Source organism: Vanellus vanellus, assembly GCF_965231255.1.
Source record: "Vanellus vanellus genome assembly, chromosome: 33".
NCBI classification, from domain to species: Eukaryota; Metazoa; Chordata; class Aves; order Charadriiformes; family Charadriidae; genus Vanellus; species Vanellus vanellus.
Window position 1 is genome coordinate 201,881 of NC_138938.1, and position 21,830 is coordinate 223,710.

At 58.2% G+C, this 21,830-nt stretch overlaps 2 protein-coding genes across 3 annotated transcripts in view; both read left to right on the forward strand.

Moving 5' to 3' along the window:
* The first annotated feature begins 249 nt into the window (after positions 1-249).
* Positions 250-11,363, forward strand: SYVN1 (synoviolin 1). 2 transcript variants are annotated; one of them, XM_082496914.1, is made up of 16 exons: positions 250-275; positions 1,800-1,945; positions 2,415-2,507; positions 3,737-3,889; positions 3,974-4,022; positions 4,653-4,756; positions 4,870-4,996; positions 6,831-6,930; positions 7,019-7,084; positions 7,465-7,581; positions 7,781-7,932; positions 8,264-8,401; positions 8,496-8,621; positions 8,694-8,880; positions 9,044-9,156; positions 9,346-11,363. In XM_082496914.1, the coding sequence occupies exons 2-16, from the start codon at positions 1,814-1,816 to the stop codon at positions 9,504-9,506; spliced, it is 1,818 nt and encodes a 605-aa protein (XP_082353040.1). In that variant the 5' UTR covers positions 250-275; positions 1,800-1,813; the 3' UTR covers positions 9,507-11,363. The 2 variants fall into 2 exon arrangements, with proteins under 2 accessions (XP_082353040.1, XP_082353039.1); XM_082496913.1 differs by having other exon boundaries at positions 8,496-8,880.
* Positions 11,364-11,849: 486 nt separating this feature from the next.
* The window catches only part of PRPF39 (pre-mRNA processing factor 39), a gene marked incomplete at its 3' end in the record, with an annotated part of 13,059 nt that continues 3,078 nt past the window's right edge, over positions 11,850-21,830 (forward strand). The window contains exons 1-10 of the mRNA XM_082496919.1: positions 11,850-11,962; positions 13,139-13,428; positions 14,788-14,913; positions 16,237-16,355; positions 16,455-16,622; positions 17,358-17,553; positions 17,685-17,792; positions 17,930-18,094; positions 19,701-19,735; positions 19,852-19,998. Coding sequence (XP_082353045.1) covers positions 11,866-11,962; positions 13,139-13,428; positions 14,788-14,913; positions 16,237-16,355; positions 16,455-16,622; positions 17,358-17,553; positions 17,685-17,792; positions 17,930-18,094; positions 19,701-19,735; positions 19,852-19,998 — 1,451 coding nt within the window. The 5' untranslated portion in view covers positions 11,850-11,865. The remainder of the gene's footprint in view (positions 11,963-13,138; positions 13,429-14,787; positions 14,914-16,236; positions 16,356-16,454; positions 16,623-17,357; positions 17,554-17,684; positions 17,793-17,929; positions 18,095-19,700; positions 19,736-19,851; positions 19,999-21,830) is intronic.

A 21,830-nucleotide genomic window follows, 5' to 3' on the forward strand; every position in this document is an offset into this window, starting at 1 on the left:
GGAGGTTTGGAGGGGTTTGTGGGCGCCTTCCACACGCCGTGCGTGGGGGGCACACGGGGAAGGGCGACCCTCACCATCTCCCTCAGGAGGAGCTGTTATTGAAGAGCGGAGTGGGGGGGGGGCAGCGAGGAAGTGACCCTGGCCGCTTCCCGCTCCCCCCCGCGGGCAGCGGGTGGTGTAGTCCGGGCGGAAGTGAGGTGTCGCGCGCTGAGGCGCTTCCGGTGGGGGAGCGGCCTGAGGTGGGGGGGAAGCGGCGGCGGCGGGGCTCGATCCGAGTGAGTGTGGGGGGGGCGGTGACGACGACACCGGGGCCTGAGGGAGCGGGGGGGGGAGGCGACGCAGGGAGGAGTCGGAGCGAGAGGAGGGGTCCAGGGGGACGTGGGGGGACCGGTGACATGTTGGGCCTCTGGTGGAGTGGGGGGCGTGGATGGGGGGGGAGGGCGGCTGGGGGGGTGGGGAGGGGAACGGGGATGAGGGAGGGCACATAGGGGCATGGGGGGCAGTTGGAGGGCTGGGGGGGCAGTTGGAGGGCTGGGGGGGACACACAGGGGCAAAGGAGGGCAGCCGGGGGGTGGACACAAGGAAACAGGGGGCAGTTGGAGGGCTGGGGGCAGACACAGGGACATGGGGCAGTTGGAGGGCTGGGGGGGGACACAGGGACATGGGGGGGACAGTTGGATGGCTGGGGGGGGGAACAGGGGCATGGGGGGGCAGCTGGAGGGCTGGGTGGACGACAGGGGCATAAGGGAGCAGTTGGAGGGCTAGGGGGACATATAGGGACATGGGGGGGCAGTTGGAGGGCTGGGGACACCTGGAGGGCTGGGGGGGGACACATAGGGACATGGGGGGGCACCTGTAGGGCTTGGGGAGACAGATAGGGACATGGGGGGGCAGCTGAAGGGCTTGGGAGGACACACGGACGTGGGAAAGGGCAGTTGGAGTGCTGGGGGGACACCTGTAGGGCTTGGGAGGGACACATAGGGATATGGGGGGGGCTTGGGGGGCACTTGGGGACTGGGGTGGGGGGACAAAAGTGACTTGAGAGGGGAACAGGGGACATGGGGGGCACCTGGAGGTCTGGGACACAGAGGTGGGGATGTTGGGGACATTTGGGGGGGCTGGGTGGGTGGGGGGGGACATGGGGAGTTGGGGCCTGCAGTGGGGCAGAGCGTGGGGTCTGTGGTGATGGGGAAGGGACAGAGGATGTGAGGAGGGATGTGAGGGCACCAAGTGGGGCAGAGGGAGTGTCGGGGGGCAGCTAGAGGAGGTGTGGACCGATTGTCACCTGAGAGGGGGTCACAGAGAGGTGCTGTGACCTGGGGGGGGGGGGGGGGCTGGTCCCCACCACGTGGGGGACAAGGGGGTGGTGAGAGATGGGGACAGGGAGAGGGAGGTGACATCTGGGGGGGGGGGAAGAGTTGGGGACAAGGAGGTGACACTCGGGGACAGGGGAGAAGGGACGTGGGGCTGCGGCAGGCGGTGTCGCCGAGTATGTAGGACACTCCTAGGCAGTGCTAGGAGTGTTTTTGGGGCAGAAAAGCTCTGTTTGAAGCTGTGCGTTTTTGATTACGTGCAGCGGTCGTTAACGGGTTAAAAAAATACCCATTTTCTGGTGACATCGTTAGTTTTAGCGCCTCGTTTTCCTTTTGGGCTCAGAAATCGCCCCAAAAAGGAGTTTGACCGTGGCTTGAAGATGTGAGCGCTGCTAATTAACGCTCAATTTCACACTAAATCGGGGTTGGTTTTTTAGCGGAAATACCCCTTTTTTTGGCTCAAATTGTTGGTTTTTAACCCGGCAGGCCGAGCCGGGGAGATGCTCTGCACGGCGGTGGTGATGGCGGGGAGCCTGGCGCTGACGACGGCGGTGGTGGCTCACGCCTATTACCTGAAGCACCAATTCTATCCCACCGTGGTTTATCTTACCAAATCCAGCCCCAGCATGGCCGTAAGTACCCGCTTAATTAATTAACGGCGGGTAATTAATCTGCGGGGCCGGGGCGGGGGGTGGAAAACGAGCCTCGCGGCTTCATGGTGCGGCACGGGGCGGGGGTGGGAGCTCTCCTCGCGCCTCACTTCTGCTTTTGGCGACCGAAACGGCTCGTTTTCCGTTTAACGGCACGCGCCGAAAAAGCCGTGGAACCCCCTGGGGGAGAGCGAGTGGCTGCGCCGAGAGCCGCTGCGGCGCCGAGCGGCGCAAGAGGAGGGTGGGAAGACGGCCGCTGCTGCCTCCCCCTCCCCACACAGGAGCTCAAAACCAGGATTGGGGCCGAGCCGGAATCCCATCGCTGTCTCCTCTGTCCCCTGGGACCCAAATTTGCGGCGTCAAATTCTCCTCCGCGTCCGTTTGTCACTCGAAACGAGTTTTGGCTGCGCCGCGGTTTCTTCCCCTCCCTTTTTAACCCCTCCTTCCGCAGGTTCTCTACATCCAGGCCTTCGTGTTGGTTTTTCTCCTGGGGAAATTTATGGGCAAGGTGTTTTTCGGGCAGCTGCGGGCAGCGGAGATGGAGGTGAGCGACGGTGAAGGGGGGGGGGAAAGAGTTTAAATTCGGCGCTGGGGACGGGCGGATCTGTTGCCGGCGCTGGAGGCGGCAACGATGCTGCTGGGGGGGGGGGGGGTTAAAACCCACCGGGATGTGCAGCCACTGAGGGGTTTGGGGGGAATTTTGAACTTTTGACAGGCTTTTGGTGCCATTTTGGGGGGAGATATTAGAACCTGAGAGGCCTTTAGTGCTATTTTGGGGGCGATTTGAACCCTGAGAAGCTTTGGGACCCATTTTTGGGGGGAGATTTTGAACCCAAAGAGTCTTTTGGCTCTGTTTTTGCGGGGGGGGGGGGGGTGGATTTTGAAGCCTGAGAAACTTTTGGGACCACTGGGGGGTGATTTTGAACCCCAAGAGGCCTTAGGCACCATTTGGGGGGGGAATTGTGAACCCTGAGAGCTCTTTGGTGCCATTTTTGGGGGAAATCTCGAACCTTGAGAGGCCTTTGGTGCCATTTGGGGGAAATTTTGAGCCCCCAGAGGCCTTTGGTACCATTTTGGGGGGCATCTTGAACCCTGAGAGGCTTTGGGCACCGCTTTTGGGGGGCTTTTGAACCCTGAGAGGCTTTGGGCACCGCTTTTGGGGGGCTTTTGAACCCTGAGAGGCTTTGGGCACCGCTTTTGGGGGGCTTTTGAACCCTGAGAGGCTTTGGGCACCGCTTTTGGGGGGCTTTTGAACCCCGAGAGGCTTTTGGTGTCGTTTTGGGGGGGGAATTTTGCACGTTGAGTGGTCTTTGATGCTGTTTTGGGGGGAGTTTTGAACCCCGAGAGACCTTTGGTGCCATTTGAGAGGAATTTTGAACACTGAGAAGCCATAGGCACCGCTTTTGGGGAGATTTTGAACCCCGAGAGGCTTTTGGCACCATTTTGGGGGGAATTTTGAACCCCGAGAGGCTTTCGGCACCAATTTTGAAGTGGCATTTTGAGTGTCGAGGGCTCTTTGGCACCGTTTTTGGGGGGGGGATTTTGAACCACGAGAGTCTTTTGGCTCCGTTTTGGGGGGCGATTTTGAATGCTGAGAACCCTTCGGTGCCGTTTGGGGGGGGGGGTTTGAACCCCGAGAGCCTCAGGGTGCTGTTTTTGGGGGCGGATCTTCAACCCCGAGAGACTTTTAGTACCATTTTGGGTTCAAAAACGGGGGGCAAAGGCTGAGGGAAGCCCCCCCGCGCCTCCTCACCGCCTCTCCCTCTCCCTCAGCACCTCCTGGAGCGGTCGTGGTACGCCGTGACGGAGACCTGCTTGGCCTTCACCGTCTTCAGGGACGACTTCAGCCCCCGTTTCGTCGCCCTTTTCACCCTCCTCCTCTTCCTCAAGTGCTTCCACTGGTTGGCCGAAGACCGGGTGGACTTTGTGAGTGCCGGGTGGGCGATAAAACGGCCGTAAAAAAGCCTTTTTTTGGGGCAAACCTCAATCTTTCCTCCATTTCTTTTGCAGATGGAAAGGAGCCCCAACATCTCGTGGCTCTTCCACTTCCGTATCGTCTGTGAGTGGTTTGTTTTTCTCCACCCCGGGCCGCATCCTGCCCGGCCGCGGGTGCTTTTTGCCGTTTGGCGCGTTGCCGGCAGCTGGTCAGGAAAGATAATTTCGGCAACGCGTTTGCATACGACCGGGGAAGAACCTGCTGCAGCCGAGCGCGCCGCCATCGGCGCTCGATAAACCTTATCGGGGCGGCCTCGTTAACGAGGGTGCATTAACGGGGCTACGGAGGGAGCGGGATGGGGTTGTTGGGGGTTTAACGAGCTTTGGTTTTGCCGGGTGGGAAAAATAAGACGCCGGATCCACGGCAAAATATATTTCTGCTTTAGAAAAGGGGATTTAAGGATGTAAAAATCAGCTTTTGAAGGAGTTGGAGGGGTTTTGGTGGGACGTGAGGACACAAGCTTGAAGCGGAGGGGGCTTCAAACGAGACAGCCTCGTTACCGGGATGCGTTAATTCCACCCTTCGTTAGCGCAGAGCCGTTTAGCCTTTCCCTGGGATCGATGCTCCTCGAGCTTTTTGGGGCGCGACTCTTGGAGCTTGAGTTTTTGGAGGTCTCTTCCCCACCTCGAGGTTCGTTATCTCCTTTCCTCGTTATCTCCTCATCCTGATTTCTCCCCTCCCCCACCGCTGCAGCCCTGATGTTCCTCCTGGGAATTCTGGATTTCCTCTTCGTTAACCACGCGTACCACAGCATCCTCACGCGAGGAGCCTCCGTCCAGCTCGTCTTCGGCTTTGAGGTAGGACGTGGCTCCTCCTTCGGGACGGACAAAACCTCCGCGTCCGTCTTCGGGACGGACAATCGGTTCCCGGGCCGGGTCCTCACGCCCCACCGCGCTCTTCCTCCTCGCAGTACGCCATCCTCATGACCATGGTGCTCACCATCTTCATCAAATACGTTCTGCACTCCATCGACTTGCAGAACGAGAACCCGTGGGACAGCAAAGCCGTCTACATGCTGTACACGGAGCTCTTCACGGGTACGTTGTCCTCTTTTGACCCTTCTTTTTCTTCTCGTCCCACTCAATTTTGGGGGGTGGGGGTGGGGTTTTCTCATCTGGGCGTGGCCCGATAAGGCTTGATACGTTGTTATGAAGCTCAATTAGCCCTCAGTCAACGAAGACATGAAGTTTAGGTGGTGCTCAGCAGCACCTGAAGGTCTGATCCATCATTGGCAATGATCTGGATGACCTTTGCCGGTGACACCAAGCCAGGAGGGGTTGGCTGATGCACCACAGGGTTATGTCACCATCCGGAGGGACCTTTTCCGGCTGGAGAAACGGTTCAAGAAGAACCTTACAAGGTTTGACGAAGGGATGGGCCAAGTCCCAACAACCCCCGGCACCAATATGTGCTGGGCAATGGTTCATACGGGGGTTCTGGTGGACATCAGGTTGAGCACAAGCCAACAACGAAGGCCAACCGTGTCCTGGGACAACCAGCAGGTTGAGGGAGGTGATTAAGGGGCGGTGAGGCCACACCCGGAGACCCGAGTCCACTTCTGAGCTCTCCAGTCCAAGAGAAACTGGGACATACTGGAGAATGTCCCAATGAAGGGCTACTAAGGTGACGAAGGGACTGGTTGCTCAGAGAGGTGATGGCATCTCCATCCTTGGAGATACTCAAAACTTGTTGGGTCATGGCTCCTGGTGCTCTACTTGACCACATGGTTGGACCAGATGACCCTGAAGGTCCCATCCCACCTCAGCCAACCTGTGGTTGTCCAAGAACATGGGACCAGTTGACGTTGGAGGTCCCATCCCACCTCAGCCAACCTGTGGATGTCCCAGAACATGGGACCAGTTGACGTTGGAGGTCCCATCCCACCTCAGCCAACCTGTGGTTGTCCAAGAACATGGGACCAGATGACCTTGGAGGTCCCATCCCACCTCAGCCAACCTGTGGATGCCCCGGAACATGGGACCAGATGACCTTGGAGGTCCCATCCCACCTCAACCAACCTGTGGATGCCCCAGAACATGGGACCAGATGACCCTGGAGGTCCCATCCCACCTCAGCCAACCTGTGGATGTCCCAGAACATGGGACCAGTTGACGTTGGAGGTCCCATCCCACCTCAGCCAACCTGTGGTTGTCCAAGAACATGGGACCAGATGACCTTGGAGGTCCCATTCCACCTCAGCCAACCTGTGGATGCCCCGGAACATGGGACCAGATGACCTTGGAGGTCCCATCCCACCTCAGCCAACCTGTGGATGCCCCGGAACATGGGACCAGATGACCCTGGAGGGTCCCATCCCACTTCAGCCAAACCATGGATGCCCCGGAACATGGGACCAGATGACCCTGGAGGTCCCATCCCATCTTAACCAACCTGTGGATGTCCCAAAACATGGGACCAGATGACCTTGGAGGTCCCATCCCACCTCAGCCAACCTGTGGATGCCCCGGAACATGGGACCAGATGACCTTGGAGGTCCCATCCCACCTCAACCAACCTGTGGATGCCCCAGAACATGGGACCAGATGACCCTGGAGGTCCCATCCCACCTCAGCCAAACCATGGATGCCCCAAAACATGGGACCAGATGACCCTGGAGGTCCCATCCCACCTCAACCAACCTGTGGATGTCCAAGAACATGGGACCAGATGACCTTGGAGGTCCCATCCCACCTCAGCCAACCTGTGGTTGTCCAAGAACATGGGACCAGATGACCTTGGAGGTCCCATCCCACCTCAGCCAACCTGTGGATGTCCAAGAACATGGGACCAGATGACCTTGGAGGTCCCATCCCACCTCAGCCAACCTGTGGATGTCCAAGAACAAGCCCCTGATGTGCTTCTTTTCCCCAGGCTTCATCAAAGTCCTCCTCTACATGGCCTTCATGACCATCATGATCAAAGTCCACACCTTCCCGCTCTTCGCCATCCGCCCCATGTACCTGGCGATGAGGTGAGTTGACTTTGGCACGGCTTCCGGTGCCGGCACAGCTACCGGCACGCCGCCGGCGTGATCCCACCGCTTCCTTGTGTCCTTCCAGGCAGTTTAAGAAAGCGGTGACGGACGCCATCATGTCCCGCCGGGCCATCCGCAACATGAACACGCTGTGAGTAACGCGGTGACAGGCGGTTACCGCTCCTTCCCGGCTGCTTTGAGCACCGTTGGTATCTCCTCGCTGGTTGCTTTTGAGGTGGGATCCACCTAAAAAAAACCCCAAATTTGAGTAAAATGCCGCATTTGCCGCGCGGGAAAGAGGTCGGAAGGACCCTGTAGGGTGACGGGGTCGTGGATATCTCAAGCTCCTCCTACCAAATACCTTAAATTAACCAAAAAAATTTGGTGGATAATGGCGAAGAGGAAGGGTTGGCTGGTGGTGGGGAGGACTCGGAAGTCCTTCTACCTTCCCGTGTCCCCTTTGAACCGCCCCAAAATGGTGGGAATGGTTTGTTTTTTTCCGGTGTTTTCCACCTAATTCTCCCTGCGCAGCTACCCCGATGCCACGCCGGAAGAGCTGCAGGCCATGGACAACGTCTGCATCATCTGCCGCGAGGAGATGGTGACGGGCGCCAAACGTTTGCCGTGCAACCACATCTTCCACACCAGGTGGGTGAGGAACGGGTGGGGGGGGCACGACGTGCGCTCCCCGACCCCTCCATTTGGGCATCTCCGGCTTTTTTTGGCGTTGCTGCTGAGGTGGTGACCAAACAACCACCCCGCTCGGCTGTTGCGGTGGCGGCGGTGGGTGTTTTGGGGAGGTCTTTGCCGTCACCGGGACCTTAATGGTGTCCTGTCTCCTCTCCAGTTGCTTGCGGTCGTGGTTCCAGCGCCAGCAGACGTGTCCCACTTGCCGTATGGACGTTCTCCGAGCTTCCCTCCCGGCACAACCGCCTCCCGAGCCGCCGGAGCAAGCTCCACCGCCTCCTCAAACCCCCCAAGTTCCCCAACCCCCCAACTGTGAGTCTTCTTTGCTCCCCTTCGCAGTAAAACGGGTGCTGCCGACCGCCGGTTACCCCGCGCCGTGCCGGTTGAGCTGTGCCGGGGGCGTTGACCGCGGCGCTGGAGGAAAAAACAGCCGGAGAAGAGGGTTGGGAGGTCAAATCCTCGTGGGTGGCAGCGTGAGCCGGTGGGATTTCCGCCTGTGATGGCATGTGCTCGTGGAAACTCCTGCCGGCACGGTTAATCCCGGTTATACGGCATCAAACCGGTGACCTGGCGCGTTCCGGCTGACCGCGGTGAAGGAAATTTGGGCGTTTGGGGCTCTCACCGCCCTCTTCTCCCTCCGCAGTTCCCCAGGGAATCCTTCCCCCCTTCCCTCCGGGAATGTTTCCCTTTTGGCCGCCGGTTGGTCCCTTCCCGCCGGTTCCCGGTGTTCAACCGCCCAACGGCACAGAAAACGCCGCCGCGAGCTCCGGCGCCGCTTCGGGTGAGTTTTCTCCCAAAATCCGAGAGCTCGGCGCTGCCCAACTGGCGCTCCCTCCTCCTCCCCGGCCGCCCTCACATCCTTCTCATCGCCGCAGCCGCCAGGTCTGGTGACGCTAGCGATGCCGCCAACACCGGATCGGAAGCCGCCGCGGCAGCCGGAACGGTGCCGGCTTTTCCTTTCCCGCCGCCGTGGATGGGAATGCCGTGGCCGCCCCTCTTCGGTAAGACCGGGAAAGATTTTGGGGGTTCACCCTTTCCCTGGGACTCTCTCCTCACTCCTCTTCTCACCGCAGGCTTCCCGCCGATGCCGGTGCCGCCGGCCGGCTTTGCCGGTTTAACGGAGGAAGAACTTCGAGCCATGGAAGGTCACGATCGGCAAAATCTGGAAGCGCGGTTACAGTGTCTCCAGAACATCCACACCCTCCTGGATGCCGCCATGGTGCAGATCAACCAATACCTGACGGTCCTGGCCACCATCGGGTAACGTTGCCGGAAAAAAAAGAAAAATAAATAAAAAAAGAAGGGGTTTGGGGGTGTTTTGAGGGAGCAGGCAAGATTTGGTTACGGCAAAGCCGCGCCTTGCCTAAAAAATCCGCCAAAATTGCCCCACATTTTGATTTATTGTTTAATTTTCTCCCCTTAGGTCGCCCCGACCCGCCGCACCCCGGCCCCCTTCCACCCCCGCCGAGGAGCCCACGCCGCTCCGCTCGCCCGGCGGCTCCTCGGCACCCGCGACTGCCGCCGCCGCCACCGCCGGTGCGTGAGGAACCTCCCGGTGGGGTGGGAAACACCCCGGAGAAAGCGCCGGCGCCGTCTTTAAAAGCCGAATCCCCCGTTAAAACACCGCCGGGACAAAACGCTCCGGCAAAACACCGATCCCGCGGTTAAAATTGAGTTTACCGCTTTCACCGGATGCTAAACTGGGTGGTTTTTCCCCTTTACCAGATCCCACCGCGCCGGCGGGCGCCGAAGGTTTCGCCGCCGAGGAGGAAGAGGAGGAAGAAGCCGGCGGCGAAGGCTCGTCCTCGCTGGATGAACCCGACACGGCGGAGCTCCGTCGCCGCCGGTTACAGAAACTGGCGTCGCCGCCGGCGGCCTCGCACTGACGCCTGCCGGTTGTGCCGCGGATGCCAACCCCTCGTCCTCGGTGTTTCCGGACCCTCCGGTGCCGCGAGCCGGACGGCGCCTCTTTTTCTGCCATTTTTGAGTTTTTTTGTTTGTTTGTTTTGGTTTTTTTTTTAGTTTTTTGGTTTTTTTTCCTTCCCATTTTCCACCAAAACCCCCATCCGGAAGCAAAACCGTTTTCCGGCGGCGCCCGTTGGTGCCCCTAAAACAGCGCCGGCTCTTTTTTTTTTTTTTTTCGCGGCACCCTGGCAAACAGACGTGGGTTTTGCCTCGTTTTTCCCTGGTTTTCCCCGTTTTTCCCTGGTTTTCCCCGTTTTCACCCCAATTCTCTCTACCTCTCCAGTGAGCCGGGATCCGGTGCGTGTTTCCGAGCTGGCGGTTGGGTGTTTTGGGGGTAACCGTGCCCGTTTCGGGGGCGGTAATTAATGACAGGGAGTTTGATCGCGGTGACGGTGACCAAGCGAGTGCCGACGCCGCTTGAAATTGCTCAAAATCGCCTGTTTTGAACCCAAAGTCTTCTCTGGGTGCTCCCGGCTGTAGAGTGGGTTGTCACCGGCAGCGGCGACGCGGTTGAAACCGCCTCGAGCTGTGTCTGCTTCGAGTTGCCGCCGCTTTACCGGCGCACCGGGGATTTTGGGGCGTCTCCCCGGGCTTTCACCTCCCTCCCCCCTCGTTAGCAAACGAGCTCGTTAACAGTATTAACCCACCACCCTCTGGGAAAGCCGCTTCCTGCACCGAAATATCCTTTCCCCCCTTGACGCCGGGCAAACCACGGTGCCGACCGGCGTCTCTCCGGCAACAATAAACCCCCAAATCCTCCACCTGACCCCAACCGGTCCCTAACTGGTGCCACGGCGCGCCCAAACTGGTTTTTACTGGTTTCGTTTTGCCGACGGCGCTGGGAGGTGGATTTTTTTTGTGTGTCACCTTCAACCTCCCAACGGTCGAATTTTGGTCTCGTTTCCATCGCGGTGGCTCCGGTGCCGCTCCGGTGAGGCACCGCCGGTGCCTCTGCCGAAAATCGGCGCCAGTTCCTCTTCCACCGCGTTTCTCCGGCGCCGCCGCGACTCTTCAGTGCCTCTTTGAACCGAAAAGGGCTTCCAGGAGCCCAAATATCTCAGGGAAAAACAAAACAAAACAAAACCGCGGTCGGAGACGGCGGCAACCGGAATGTTTTGGGGCGGAAAACGGCATTTTTTGCACCGAAACCACCGGCAGCGAGAAGACGGCGTGGGGTGAGGAGCTGGCGGCGGATGATTTATTGGGTTTGGTTTTTTTTTTTTGGGGGGTGGGAATGGTTATTTTCGGTAACGAGGCTCATTTTTCTTCTCCCTCCTTTTAAATTTTTGGCTCTCGTTACCCAAAACTGGAGTGTGTTAACGAGGAATTCGGCAATAACGAAGCGGCGCCGGGAGAAGGTGGAGGGGCCGCTTCGGGGAGTTGATTTCTTTTTTTTCTTTTTTTTTTTTTTTTACCCTAATTTATTATTATTTTTGTTGAAACCCTTTTGAGCCAAAATAATTAATTTTTAGGGCCGGTTCTGTTTGACGTGGGGGTTGGGGTTTTTTTTTTTTTTTGGTGGCTTCCTCAAAATTTCCTTCCTTTTGGGGTAAAAACCACCACGGGGGAGGGAACGGAGACACACGGACGACCACGCTGGGGCCGTTGGACCCCAAAAACCGCTCCCTTTCACCCCCCCTCCCCACCTCCCCCCAAAACCGTGTTTTCCTTTCCTTTTTCGGGCGGCGTCGGAGGAATTATTTAATTTGTAAATAATGTATAAATTTTTAATAGCTTAATTGTAAATACGGCGGAATAAAGGTTGCAGTAAAGCTGGGCGCTCTTCCCTTGGTCAAGGTGGCGGTTGGCCGCTCAACCAGCCATGGTTCCTCCTCTGTGGTCGTTCAAGGGCCGGTTGGCCCCTCTGGTCTGTCTTCCCCCCCACCCTCCCCTTGTCTCTATGGTTGTTCAGGAGCCGTTTGGCCGCTCTGGTCTGTCTTCCCCCATTGTCTCTGTGGTTGTCCGAGACCCCTTTCGGGCTGATTTCCCCCTCTCAGAGCCTCTGTGGAGGTCACAGACCCTCCTGGCCGCTCTGCCCTCTCTTCCCGCTTCGCCTCTATGGCTTTGGAAGCGAAACCGGAAGCCGCTCTAGCCTGCCGCCGCCTCTCTATGGTTGCGCGGCGCGCCTCTGTGGCACCTCCCGCCCAGCAGGGGACGCTGCGCGCTTCCGGCTTCCCCCTCAAATGGCCGCTCTGGCCTCGCGCTTCCGCCGCCTCTCTGGTTTCTTCATCCGGGTCCTTCCCCCCCCCTCCCCCGCGCATGCGCTGTGGGCGCGGCGAGATGGCGGCGGAGGGGCCTGAGGCTCCGGCCAGTCCGGGCCGCGGTGGGGCCGAGGGGACGTTGGGGGACGTTGGGGACGGCGGAACAGCCCCTCCCGGTGAGGAGGGAGAGGGCCTGGGGGGCGCGGGGGGCGGGGGGAAGCGTTGCGGGGGGGGGGGGGAGGTGAGTTAAAGCGGGGGGGGCTGAGGGGATTGGGGGGGGGGCCTGTGGGGCTGAAGGGATTTATAGGGTGGGGGAATAGGGGATTAATTGGGGGTGAGACTGAGGGGGATGTGGGGCTGAAGGGATTTGTGGGGCGGCAGAACTGGGGGTTTATTGGGGGGGGAGATTGAGGGGGAGGGGGGTGTGGGGCAGGTTTGGGGGCAAACGGGACTTAGTGGGGATGACTGGGGATTAACTGGGGGGGATGTGGGTCTGAAGGGACTTGTGGGGCGGCAGAAATTGGGATTTATTGGGGGGAGACTGAGGGGGAGAGGGGCGTGGGGTAGGTCTGGGGGCAAATGGGACTTGGGGGGGGATGATTTGGGATTAACTGGGGGGGATGTGGGGCTGAGGGGATTTGTGGGGAGGGAACTGGGGGGAGGCTGTGGGGGAATGGGGTGTGGGGCTGAGAGGGGGCTGTGGGGCAGATGGGACTTGTGGGGAGGGAACTGGGGATTAATTGGGGGGGGAGGGAGATGTGGGGCTGAGAGGACATGGAGGGGGGAATGAGGGATTTATTGGGAGGGAGATGTGGGGCTGAGAGGACATGGAGGGGGGAATGGGGGATTTATTGGGGGGGAGGCTGAGGGGCAAATCTGGGGGCAGATGGGACTTGGGGAGGGGAACTGGGTGTTAACTGGGGGGGGAGGCTGTGGGGAAGGGAGGTGTGGGGCAGGTGGGATTCAGGGGGGAACTGGGGATTAATTGGGGGGAGATATGTGGGGCTGAGGGGGGGCTGTGGGGCTGAGGGAAGTTGTGGGGCTGAGGGAAGTTGTGGGGGGGGAACTGGGGATTAATTGGGGGGCTGTGGGTCTAAGGGAACTTGGGGGGGACACTGGGGATTAATTTGGGGGGGGAAGCTGTGGGGCAGGACAATGTGGGGCTGAGAGCGGAGATAAATAGGGCGGGATGGGGTTGGGGTGCCGCAGTGGGGCCCAAAACGGGAGGGGGCAGAGCCAGGGGGCGATGGAGGGGGCACCAACGCTGTGGGGTGCCCCCCTGAGGAACCCCAGGGCTGTGGGGTGCTCTCCCCCCCCCAGGACCCCCAAATCAGGTTCCTATGTCCCCGCAGCCCCCATGGCAGAGCTGCCGCCCCCCGCCCCCCCCGAGGAGGAGCCCGCCGCCGCCGTCCCCCCCCCGATCCCACAGAGCTGCAACGGCACCGCTGCCGCCCCCCCGGAACCCCAAGAACCCCCTCCGGCCGCCCCCGAAGAGCCCCCGCCCCCCCGGGACCCCGACCCCCCCGCGGAAGAGCCCGTCCTCGCTTACCCCCTCGAATTCGAGAAGTTTTGGCAGGCGGCGCGCAACAACCCCCACGACTTCACCGCCTGGACCGAGCTCCTGCAGTACGTCGAGCAAGAGGTAATTAAAATCTTCGTTAAGGTGCCCCGGCTCCCGTTAAAATCTTAATTAAAACTCGCCCCGCCCCCCCCCAGCCCTATTAAAAACTTTGTTACGACTCACCCCGAGTCTTTAGCGTTGTAAAACCTTCGCTAAAACTCATCCGGAGTCAGTGGTGCCGTTAAAAACCTTCGTTAAAACTCATCTGGAGCCAATGGCACCGTTAAAACCTTCGTTAAAACTCATCCTGAATCAGTAGCGGCGTTAAAACCTTCGTTAAAACTCATCCTGAATCAGTAGCGGCATTAAAACCTTCGTTAAAACTCATTCGGAGTCAGCGGTGCCGTTAAAAACTTTCATTAAAACTCCTCTGGAGTCAGTGGTGCCGTTAAAAACTTTCATTAAAACTCCTCTGGAGTCAGTGGTGCCGTTAAAAACCTTCGTTAAAACTCATCTGGAGCCAATGGCACCGTTAAAACCTTTGTTAAAACTCATCCGGAGTTGGTGGCACCGCAAAAACCTTTCTTAAAACTCATTTGGGGTCAGTGGCACCGTTAAAACTTTTGTTAAAAACTCATCCGGAGTCAGTGGTGCTGTCAAAAACCTTTGTTAAAACCTCATCCAGAGTCAGTGGCACCGCTAAAACCTTCGTTAAAACTCCTCCGGAGTCAGTGGAGCCATTAAAAACTTTCGTTAAAACTCATCTGGAGCCAATGGCACCGTTAAAACTCATCTGGAGCCAATGGCACCGTTAAAACTCATCTGGAGCCAATGGCACCGTTAAAACTCATCCGGAGTCAGTGGCACCGTTAAAACCTCTGATAAAACTCATCCGGGGTTGGTGGCACCATTAAAACCTTCGTTTAAACTCATATGCAGTCAGTGGCACCGCTAAAACCTTCGTTAAAACTCATCCTGAACCAGCAGCGGCGTTAAAAGCTTCGTTAAAACTCATCCGGAGTCAGTGGCGCCGCTAAAACCTTCGTTAAAACTCATCCGGAGTCAGTGGCGCCGCTAAAACCTTCGTTAAAACTCATCCTGAGTCTCCGGTGCCATTAAAACCTTCGTTAAAACTCATCCTGAGTCTCCGGTGCCGCTAAAACCTTCGTTAAAACTCATCCTGAGTCTCCGGCGCCGCTAAAACCTTTGTTAAATCTCACCCCAAGCCGCCGGCCTCGTTAAAACCCTAATTAAAACTCACCCCGGTGCAAACCTCATGGAATGCACTGCCCCGGGCTGGTTTTCCTCCTGGCAGAGTTAATTTGTGGCGCGTAATTATTAACTTTAAGTAATAAACTGGTTATTAGAAGACCCCCAATACTAAATCGCGACTGTTACTGTTACAAAAACCACCTGATTTTACCCCGAAACCCTCCGCAGAACCACCTCTTCGCCGCCCGCAAAGCCTTCGACGCCTTCTTCGCGCACTACCCCTACTGCTACGGCTACTGGAAAAAATACGCCGACATGGAGCGGCGCTTCGACTGCAGCCGGGAGACCGAGGAGGTGCGGGACGGGGGGTCCCCGCGTCGGTTTGGGGGTCTCACCCCCGTTTTCCCCCCCTTTGGGGGGGCCTTGTGCCGTTTTGGGGGTCCCTGTGCCATTTTTGGGGGTCCCTCCACTGCTTTTGGGGGTCTCGCCCCTATTTTTCTCCCTTTAGTGGGCAGACGGGGATGTTTTGGGGGTCCCTGGGCCATTTTTGGGGGTCCCTCCACTGTTTTTAGGGGTCTTGCCCCTATTTTCCTCCCTTTAGTGGGCAGATGGGGGTGTTTTGGGGGTCCCCTCACTGTTAGTGGGGCGTCACCCCCCTGTTTTCCCCCCTTTAATGGGCAGATGGGGCTGTTTTGGGGGTTCCTGCGCCATTTTTGGGGGTCCCTCCACTGTTTTCCCCCCTTTGGGGGGCAGATGGGGCTGTTTTGGGGGTCCCTGTGCCATTTTTGGGGGTCCCTCCACTGTTTATAGGGGTCTCACCCCTATTTTTCTCCCTTTAGTGGGCAGATGGGGGTGTTTCGGGGGTCCCCTCACTGTTAGTGGGGCGTCACCCCCCTGTTTTCCCCCCTTTAGTGGGCAGAAGGGGCTGTTTTGGGGGTCCTCGTGCTATTTTTGGGGGTCTCACCCCCATTTTCCCCCCTTTGGTGGGCAGATGGGGGTGTTTTGGGGGTCCCCGTGCCATTTTTGGGGGTCCCTCCACTGCTTTTGGGGGTCTCGCCCCTATTTTCCTCCCTTTAGTGCGCAGAAGGGGCTGTTTTGGGGGTCCCTGTGCTATTTTTGGGGGTCTCTGCACTGCTTTTGGGGTGTCACCTCCCTCTTTTCCCCCCTTTAATGGGCAGATGGGGCTGTTTTGGGGGTCCCCATACTGTTTTTGGGGGTCTCACCTCCGTTTCCCCCCTTTTGGTGGGCAAACGGGGGTGTTTTGGAGGTCCCTGTGCCGTTTTTGGGGGTCCCCACGCTGTTTTTGGGGGGGTCTCACCCCTATTTTCCTCCCTTTAGCGGTGCGATGGGGTATTTCGGGGGTCCTCGCACTGTTTTGGGCTGTGTCCCCCCTATTTTCCCCCCCTTTTAGTGGGCAGATGGGGGTGATTTGGGGGTCCCCGGTGCATTTTGAAGGGGGGGGGGGGATCTCCCCACTGCTTCCACGCCGCTTTTGCCGGCAAAATACGGTTTCCGCACCATTTCGGGCTCTTCCCGCCCCCCTCCGGAGGCATTTTGGGGCGTTTCACCCCCTTTTTTTACCCCGCGGCTGCGCAGCCCGAACTTTTGGGGGTCCCCCAGTCCCATGGGTGACATTTGGGGACACTGCCTGTGGTTTTTCCTCCCCCTTCCCGGCAGGTTTTTGAGCGGGGGCTGCAGTCCATCCCCCTCAGCATGGACTTGTGGATCCACTACATCTCCTACCTCCAATCCACCCTGGACATGAATCTTCCCGAATCCATCCAAAAAATCCGCGGGTAAGTGCGGAGCGAAGCCATAAACGGCTCCGCCGTGGGCGATGGCCGCTGCGGGCGCTGCGCTTTTCACTTCTCCCCCCCCCTCTCTCTCTCCCGTAGCGTTTTCGAGGCGGCGGTGGCGGCGGCCGGAATGGATTTCCGCTCGGATAAATTGTGGGAACTCTACGTGGAGTGGGAACGGGAACAGGGAGACCTTCGAGCCGTCACCGGCATCTACGACCGCGTCCTCTCCATGCCCACGCAGCTCTACAACCATCACTGGGAGAAGTATGTAATCCCCTCCGGCGGAAAATATCCCACGGGAAATAATATCTGAGGGATTAAAAACATCCCTGGGGGTGAAATATCCCCGGGGAAAACGCCGCCGCGGCGAAATATCCCCGGCGGAAAACGCCGCGGCGGCAAAATATCCCGGGGGAAAACGCCGCGGCAGCGAAATATCCCCGGGGAAAACGCCGCGGCGGCGAAATATCCCCGGGGAAAACGCCGCGGCGGCGAAATGTCCCGGGGGAAAACGCCGCGGCGGCGAAATGTCCCGGGGGAAAACGCCGCGGCGGCGAAATGTCCCGGGGGAAAACGCCGCGGCGGCGAAATGTCCCGGGGGAAAACGCCGCGGCGGCAAAATGTCCCGGGGGAAAACGCCGCGGCGGCGAAACGTCCCGGGGGAAAACGCCGCGGCGGCGAAACGTCCCCGGGGAAAACGCCGCCGCCGCCGCGAAACGTCCCCGGGGAAAACGCCGCCGCCGCCGCGAAACGTCCCCGGGGAAAACAGCACAGCAGCACAATATCGTGGTGAAAAACGCCGCCGCAGCACAATATCCCGGGGGAAAACGCCGCCGCGGCACAATATCCCGGGGGAAAACGCCGCGGCAATAAAACATCCCCGGGGAAAACGCCGCTGCGGCGAAATGTCCCAGCGGAAAACGCCACTGCCGAACCCCTCGGTGTTCCCCGTCCCGGCAGCGCCGGCATTATTTTCCCCTCCTTTCTTTTCCCTTCCAGGTTCAAGGAACACGTCCTGCACAACCCCCCGAAAGACATTTTGTCTCCGGAGGAGCTTCTCTGGGTCCAATCCAAACTGGCCACCGATCCCGTTCCCAAACCGCCGGAGCCGGAGGGGACGGAAGCGCCGCCGGGAGAGGATCTTCCCCCCGGCGTGGAGGGCAAAGCAGCGGCGGCGGCGGCAGCGGATACCCAGGTAAGCGCCCCCCCCCCCCCCCCCCCCCCCCAAAAAAAAAGGGAATACCCCCTTTTGAGGGGGTTTTGGGAGACCCCCCCAACTACTTTCCCACTTATTTTGTTGTTTTTTGTGTTTGTTTTTTTTTCCAGGAGGATTTAGACCAGGAGAAAATCCGGGAGTTGGTCATCTCCATGCGGCAACAAATCTACGCGCAAAACGAGGCGGAAGTCAGCAAACGTTGGAATTTCGAGGATGGGGTGTGTGAAGTTGGGTTCCTCCTCCCCCCGCCCCCCTTTTATCGCGATAGAACCCCATTTCCACGCCGGCGCCCCTCCGTTTTGCGTTGGGGATTGCTTTTAATTTTTATTTTATTTTTTTTTTTAATCCCTCGTAGATCAAACGTCCCTATTTCCACGTCAAACCGCTGGAGAGGGCGCAGCTGCGGAACTGGCGGGATTATCTGGATTACGAGATGGCGGCCGGCTCGCACGAGCGCACCATCGTCCTCTTCGAGCGCTGCGTCATCGCCTGCGCCCTCTACGAGGAGTTTTGGATCAAGGTGAGACCCCCCCACCACGTGCGCGCACGAGCGCGAGCGACACCTCTCCCCCCCCTCCTCCTCTTCCTGCGCTTCCCCAAAAGACATCCCCTCCGAAAAAAAATAAAAACGACAAATAACGACCCCCCAAAGTCATCTCTCGTCAGAAAAAAAAAAACCCAAACATTTCCCATCAAAAAAAAAAGTCTTCACCTAAAAACACCCATCTCCCTCCCCAAAAAAAGCCCAAACGCCCTCAAAAAAAGCCCAAACGCCCTCAAAAAAAGCCCAAACGCCCTCAAAAAAAGCCCAAACGCCCTCAAAAAAAGCCCAAACGCCCTCAAAAAAAGCCCAAACGCCCTCAAAAAAAGCCCAAACGCCCTCAAAAAAAGCCCAAACGCTCTCAAAAAAAGCCCAAACGCCCTCAAAAAAAGCCCAAACGCCCTCAAAAAAAGCCCAAACGCTCTCAAAAAAAGCCCAAACGCTCTCAAAAAAAGCCCAAACGCCCTCAAAAGAAGCCCAAAGGCCCTCAAAGAAGCCCAAAGGCCCTCAAAGAAGCCCAAAGGCCCTCAAAGAAGCCCAAAGGCCCCTCAAAAAAGCCCAAAGGCCCCCAAAAAAGCCCAAAGGCCCTCAAAGAAGCCCAAAGGCCCTCAAAGAAGCCCAAAGGCCCCTCAAAAAAGCCCAAAGGCCCCCAAAAAAGCCCAAAGGCCCTCAAAGAAGCCCAAAGGCCCTCAAAGAAGCCCAAAGGCCCTCAAAGAAGCCCAAAGGCCCTCAAAGAAGCCCAAAGGCCCTCAAAGAAGCCCAAAGGCCCCTCAAAGAAGCCCAAAGGCCCTCAAAAGAAGCCCAAAGGCCCTCAAAGAAGCCCAAAGGCCCTCAAAAGAAGCCCAAAGGCCCCTCAAAAAGAAGCCCAAAGGCCCCTCAAAAGAAGCCCAAAGGCCCCTCAAAAGAAGCCCAAAGGCCCCTCAAAAGAAGCCCAAAGGCCCCTCAAAAGAAGCCCAAAGGCCCTCAAAGAAGCCCAAACTCCCTCAAAGAAGCCCAAAGGCCCTCAAAAGAAGCCCAAAGGCCCTCAAAGAAGCCCAAAGGCCCCTTAAAAAAGCCCAAAGGCCCCTCAAAAAAGCCCAAAGGCCCCTCAAAAAAGCCCAAAGGCCCCTCAAAAAAAGCCCAAAGGCCCCTCAAAAAAAGCCCAAAGGCCCCTCAAAAAAAGCCCAAAGGCCCCTCAAAAAAGCCCAAAGGCCCCTCAAAAAAAGCCCAAAGGCCCCTCAAAAAAAGCCCAAAGGCCCCTCAAAAAAAGCCCAAAGGCCCTCAAAAAAAGCCCACCCCCAAAAAAAAAACCTCAAAAAAAAAACCACCCCCAAAACAACCCTCAAAAAAACCCATCCCCCAAACGCCCCCCAAAAAAACCCCAACTCCCCCCAAAAAATCCCTATAAGAAGCACAACTACCCCGTGGGGGGTCCACAGCCCCCTCCCCCCCCCCCCCCCCCCAAATGGGGTGTTTTTGGGGGGTGTGGAGTGTATTTTTTTTACCCCCCCCCAGCGAAAACTGCGCTTTTTTTTACCTCTTTTTTTTTCCCAAAATCGCCATTCTAACCCCCCCCCCCTTTTTTTTTTCCCCTCCCCCACCTAAGAGGGGGCAGAAAATTCGCAAGAAAAGGGTCTTCACGTGAGTGACCCCCCCCCCAAACCCCCCCCTCCCCTCTCCCAGGGTGGGGGAGGGGACACGCTCACCCCCCCCCTTTTGTCTTCCCCTCCCCCCCCCTTTATTTTTTTTTTCTCCAGTACACCAAATATTTGGAAAATCACACGGTTCCGGGAGCCCGGAGCGTTTTCCAGCGAGCCTGCGGCTACCACCTCCCCCGCAAACCCAACATCCACCTCCTCTGGGCGGCTTTCGAGGAGAAACAAGGTGAATTACCCCAAAAACGGGCAATTTCGGGGGGGGGGAGGGGGCGATGAGGGAGTGGTTGATCCCAAAATTGCCCATTTTTGGAGCTACGGGGCCGCATTCCGCTCCCAAACCCTCTGGTTTTGCGCTCGGATGGTGCGTTTCCCCCCGAAATGTTCCTTTTTTAAGGCATTTTGCCCCAAAATTATCATTTTTGGGGGGCTGAAACATCAAATTTTCACCCCAAAATGCTCCATGTTGGGGCACATATGACACAGTTGGCCCCAAAATTGCCCATTTTTGGAGCTACGGGGCCGCATTCCGCTCCCAAACCCTCTGGTTTTGCGCTCAGATGGTGCGTTTCCCCCCGAAATGTTCCTTTTTTAAGGCATTTTGCCCCAAAATTATCATTTTTGGGGCTGAGAGGTCAATTTTCACCCCAAAATGCTCCATGTTGGGGGCACATATGACACAGTTGCCCCAAAATTGCCCATTTTTGGAGCTACGGGGCCGCATTCCGCTCCCAAACACTCCTTTTTTGGACCAACATGTTACGCCTCCCCCTAAAAGTTCCTTTTTTTATCCAAAATGCTCTTTTTTGGGGGCTGAGAGGTCAATTTTCACCCCAAAATGCCCCGTTTTGGGGCGCATGTGGCACAGTTGGCCCCAAAATTGCCCATTTTTGGAGCTACGGGGCCGCATTCCGCTCCCAAACCCTCTGGTTTTGCGCTCAGATGGTGCGTTTCCCCCCCGAAATGTTCCTTTTTTAAGGCATTTTGCCCCAAAATTATCATTTTTGGGGGCTGAGAGGTCAATTTTCACCCCAAAATGCTCCGGTTTGTGGCGCATGTGGCACAGTTGGCCCCAAAATTGCCCATTTTTGGAGCTACGGGGCCGCATTCCGCTCCCAAACGCTCCTTTTTTGGACCAATATGTTGGCGTCTCACCCCTAAAAGTTCCTTTTTTGCCCCAAAATGCTCTTTTTTGGGGCTGAGAGGTCAAATTTCACCGCTTGTGGGGGGAGGTGGTGCATTTTACCTCCAAATGTGCTGATTTTAGGGGGTGGGATCACAGTTCCCCCATAGCGCCCCCCGGGACCCCCCATAGCCCCCCCTGTGACCCCCATAGCCCCCTCAAACCCCCCCAGGGACCCCCATAGCCCCCCCTGTGACCCCATAACCCCCCAGGGACCCCCATAGCCCCCCAGACCCCCCCTGTGATCCCCATAACCCCCCCATGGACCCCCATAGCCCCCCCGTGATCCCCATAGCCCCCCCACCCCCCCCCCCCCGGAACCCCATAACCCCTTCAGGGACCCCCATATCCCCTCCAGGGACCTCCATAGCCCCCCCCCCCCCTCCCGGAACCCCATAACCCCCCCAGGGACCCCCATAACCCCCCCCCAGGACCCCCATATCCCCCACTGTGACCCCCATAACCCCCCCAGGGACCACCATAGCCCCTCTCAGGACCCCCATAGCCCCCCCAAACCCCCCCTGTGACCCCCATAACCCCCTCAGGACCCCCATAGCCCCCCCAAACCCCCCCTGTGACCCCCATAACCCCCTCAGGACCCCCATAGCCCCCCCAAACCCCCCCTGTGACCCCATAACCCCGCCCCGGACCCCCATAACCCCCCCTGTGACCCCATAACCCCCCCTGGACCCCCATAACCCCCCCTGTGACCCCATCACCCCCCCAGGGACTCCCATAACCACCATCAGGACCCCCCAAACTCCCCCTGGGACCCCCATAACCCCCCCTGTGACCCCATCACCCCCCCAGGGACTCCCATAACCACCATGAGGACCCCCCAAACTCCCCCTGGGACCCCCATAACCCCCCCTGGACCCCCATAACCCCCCCTGTGACC

What these genes read in the sequence shown, in the direction of transcription:
- SYVN1 (XM_082496913.1), top strand. Translation starts at nt 1,814, where the DNA reads ATGCTCTGCACGGCGGTGGTGATGGCGGGGAGCCTGGCGCTGACGACG. An exon ending in AATCCAGCCCCAGCATGGCC is followed by an intron (nt 1,946 to 2,414) that starts GTAAGTACCCGC and finishes CTCCTTCCGCAG; the next exon opens with GTTCTCTACATCCAGGCCTT. An exon ending in TGCCGCCGCCGCCACCGCCG is followed by an intron (nt 9,157 to 9,345) that starts GTGCGTGAGGAA and finishes CCCCTTTACCAG; the next exon opens with ATCCCACCGCGCCGGCGGGC.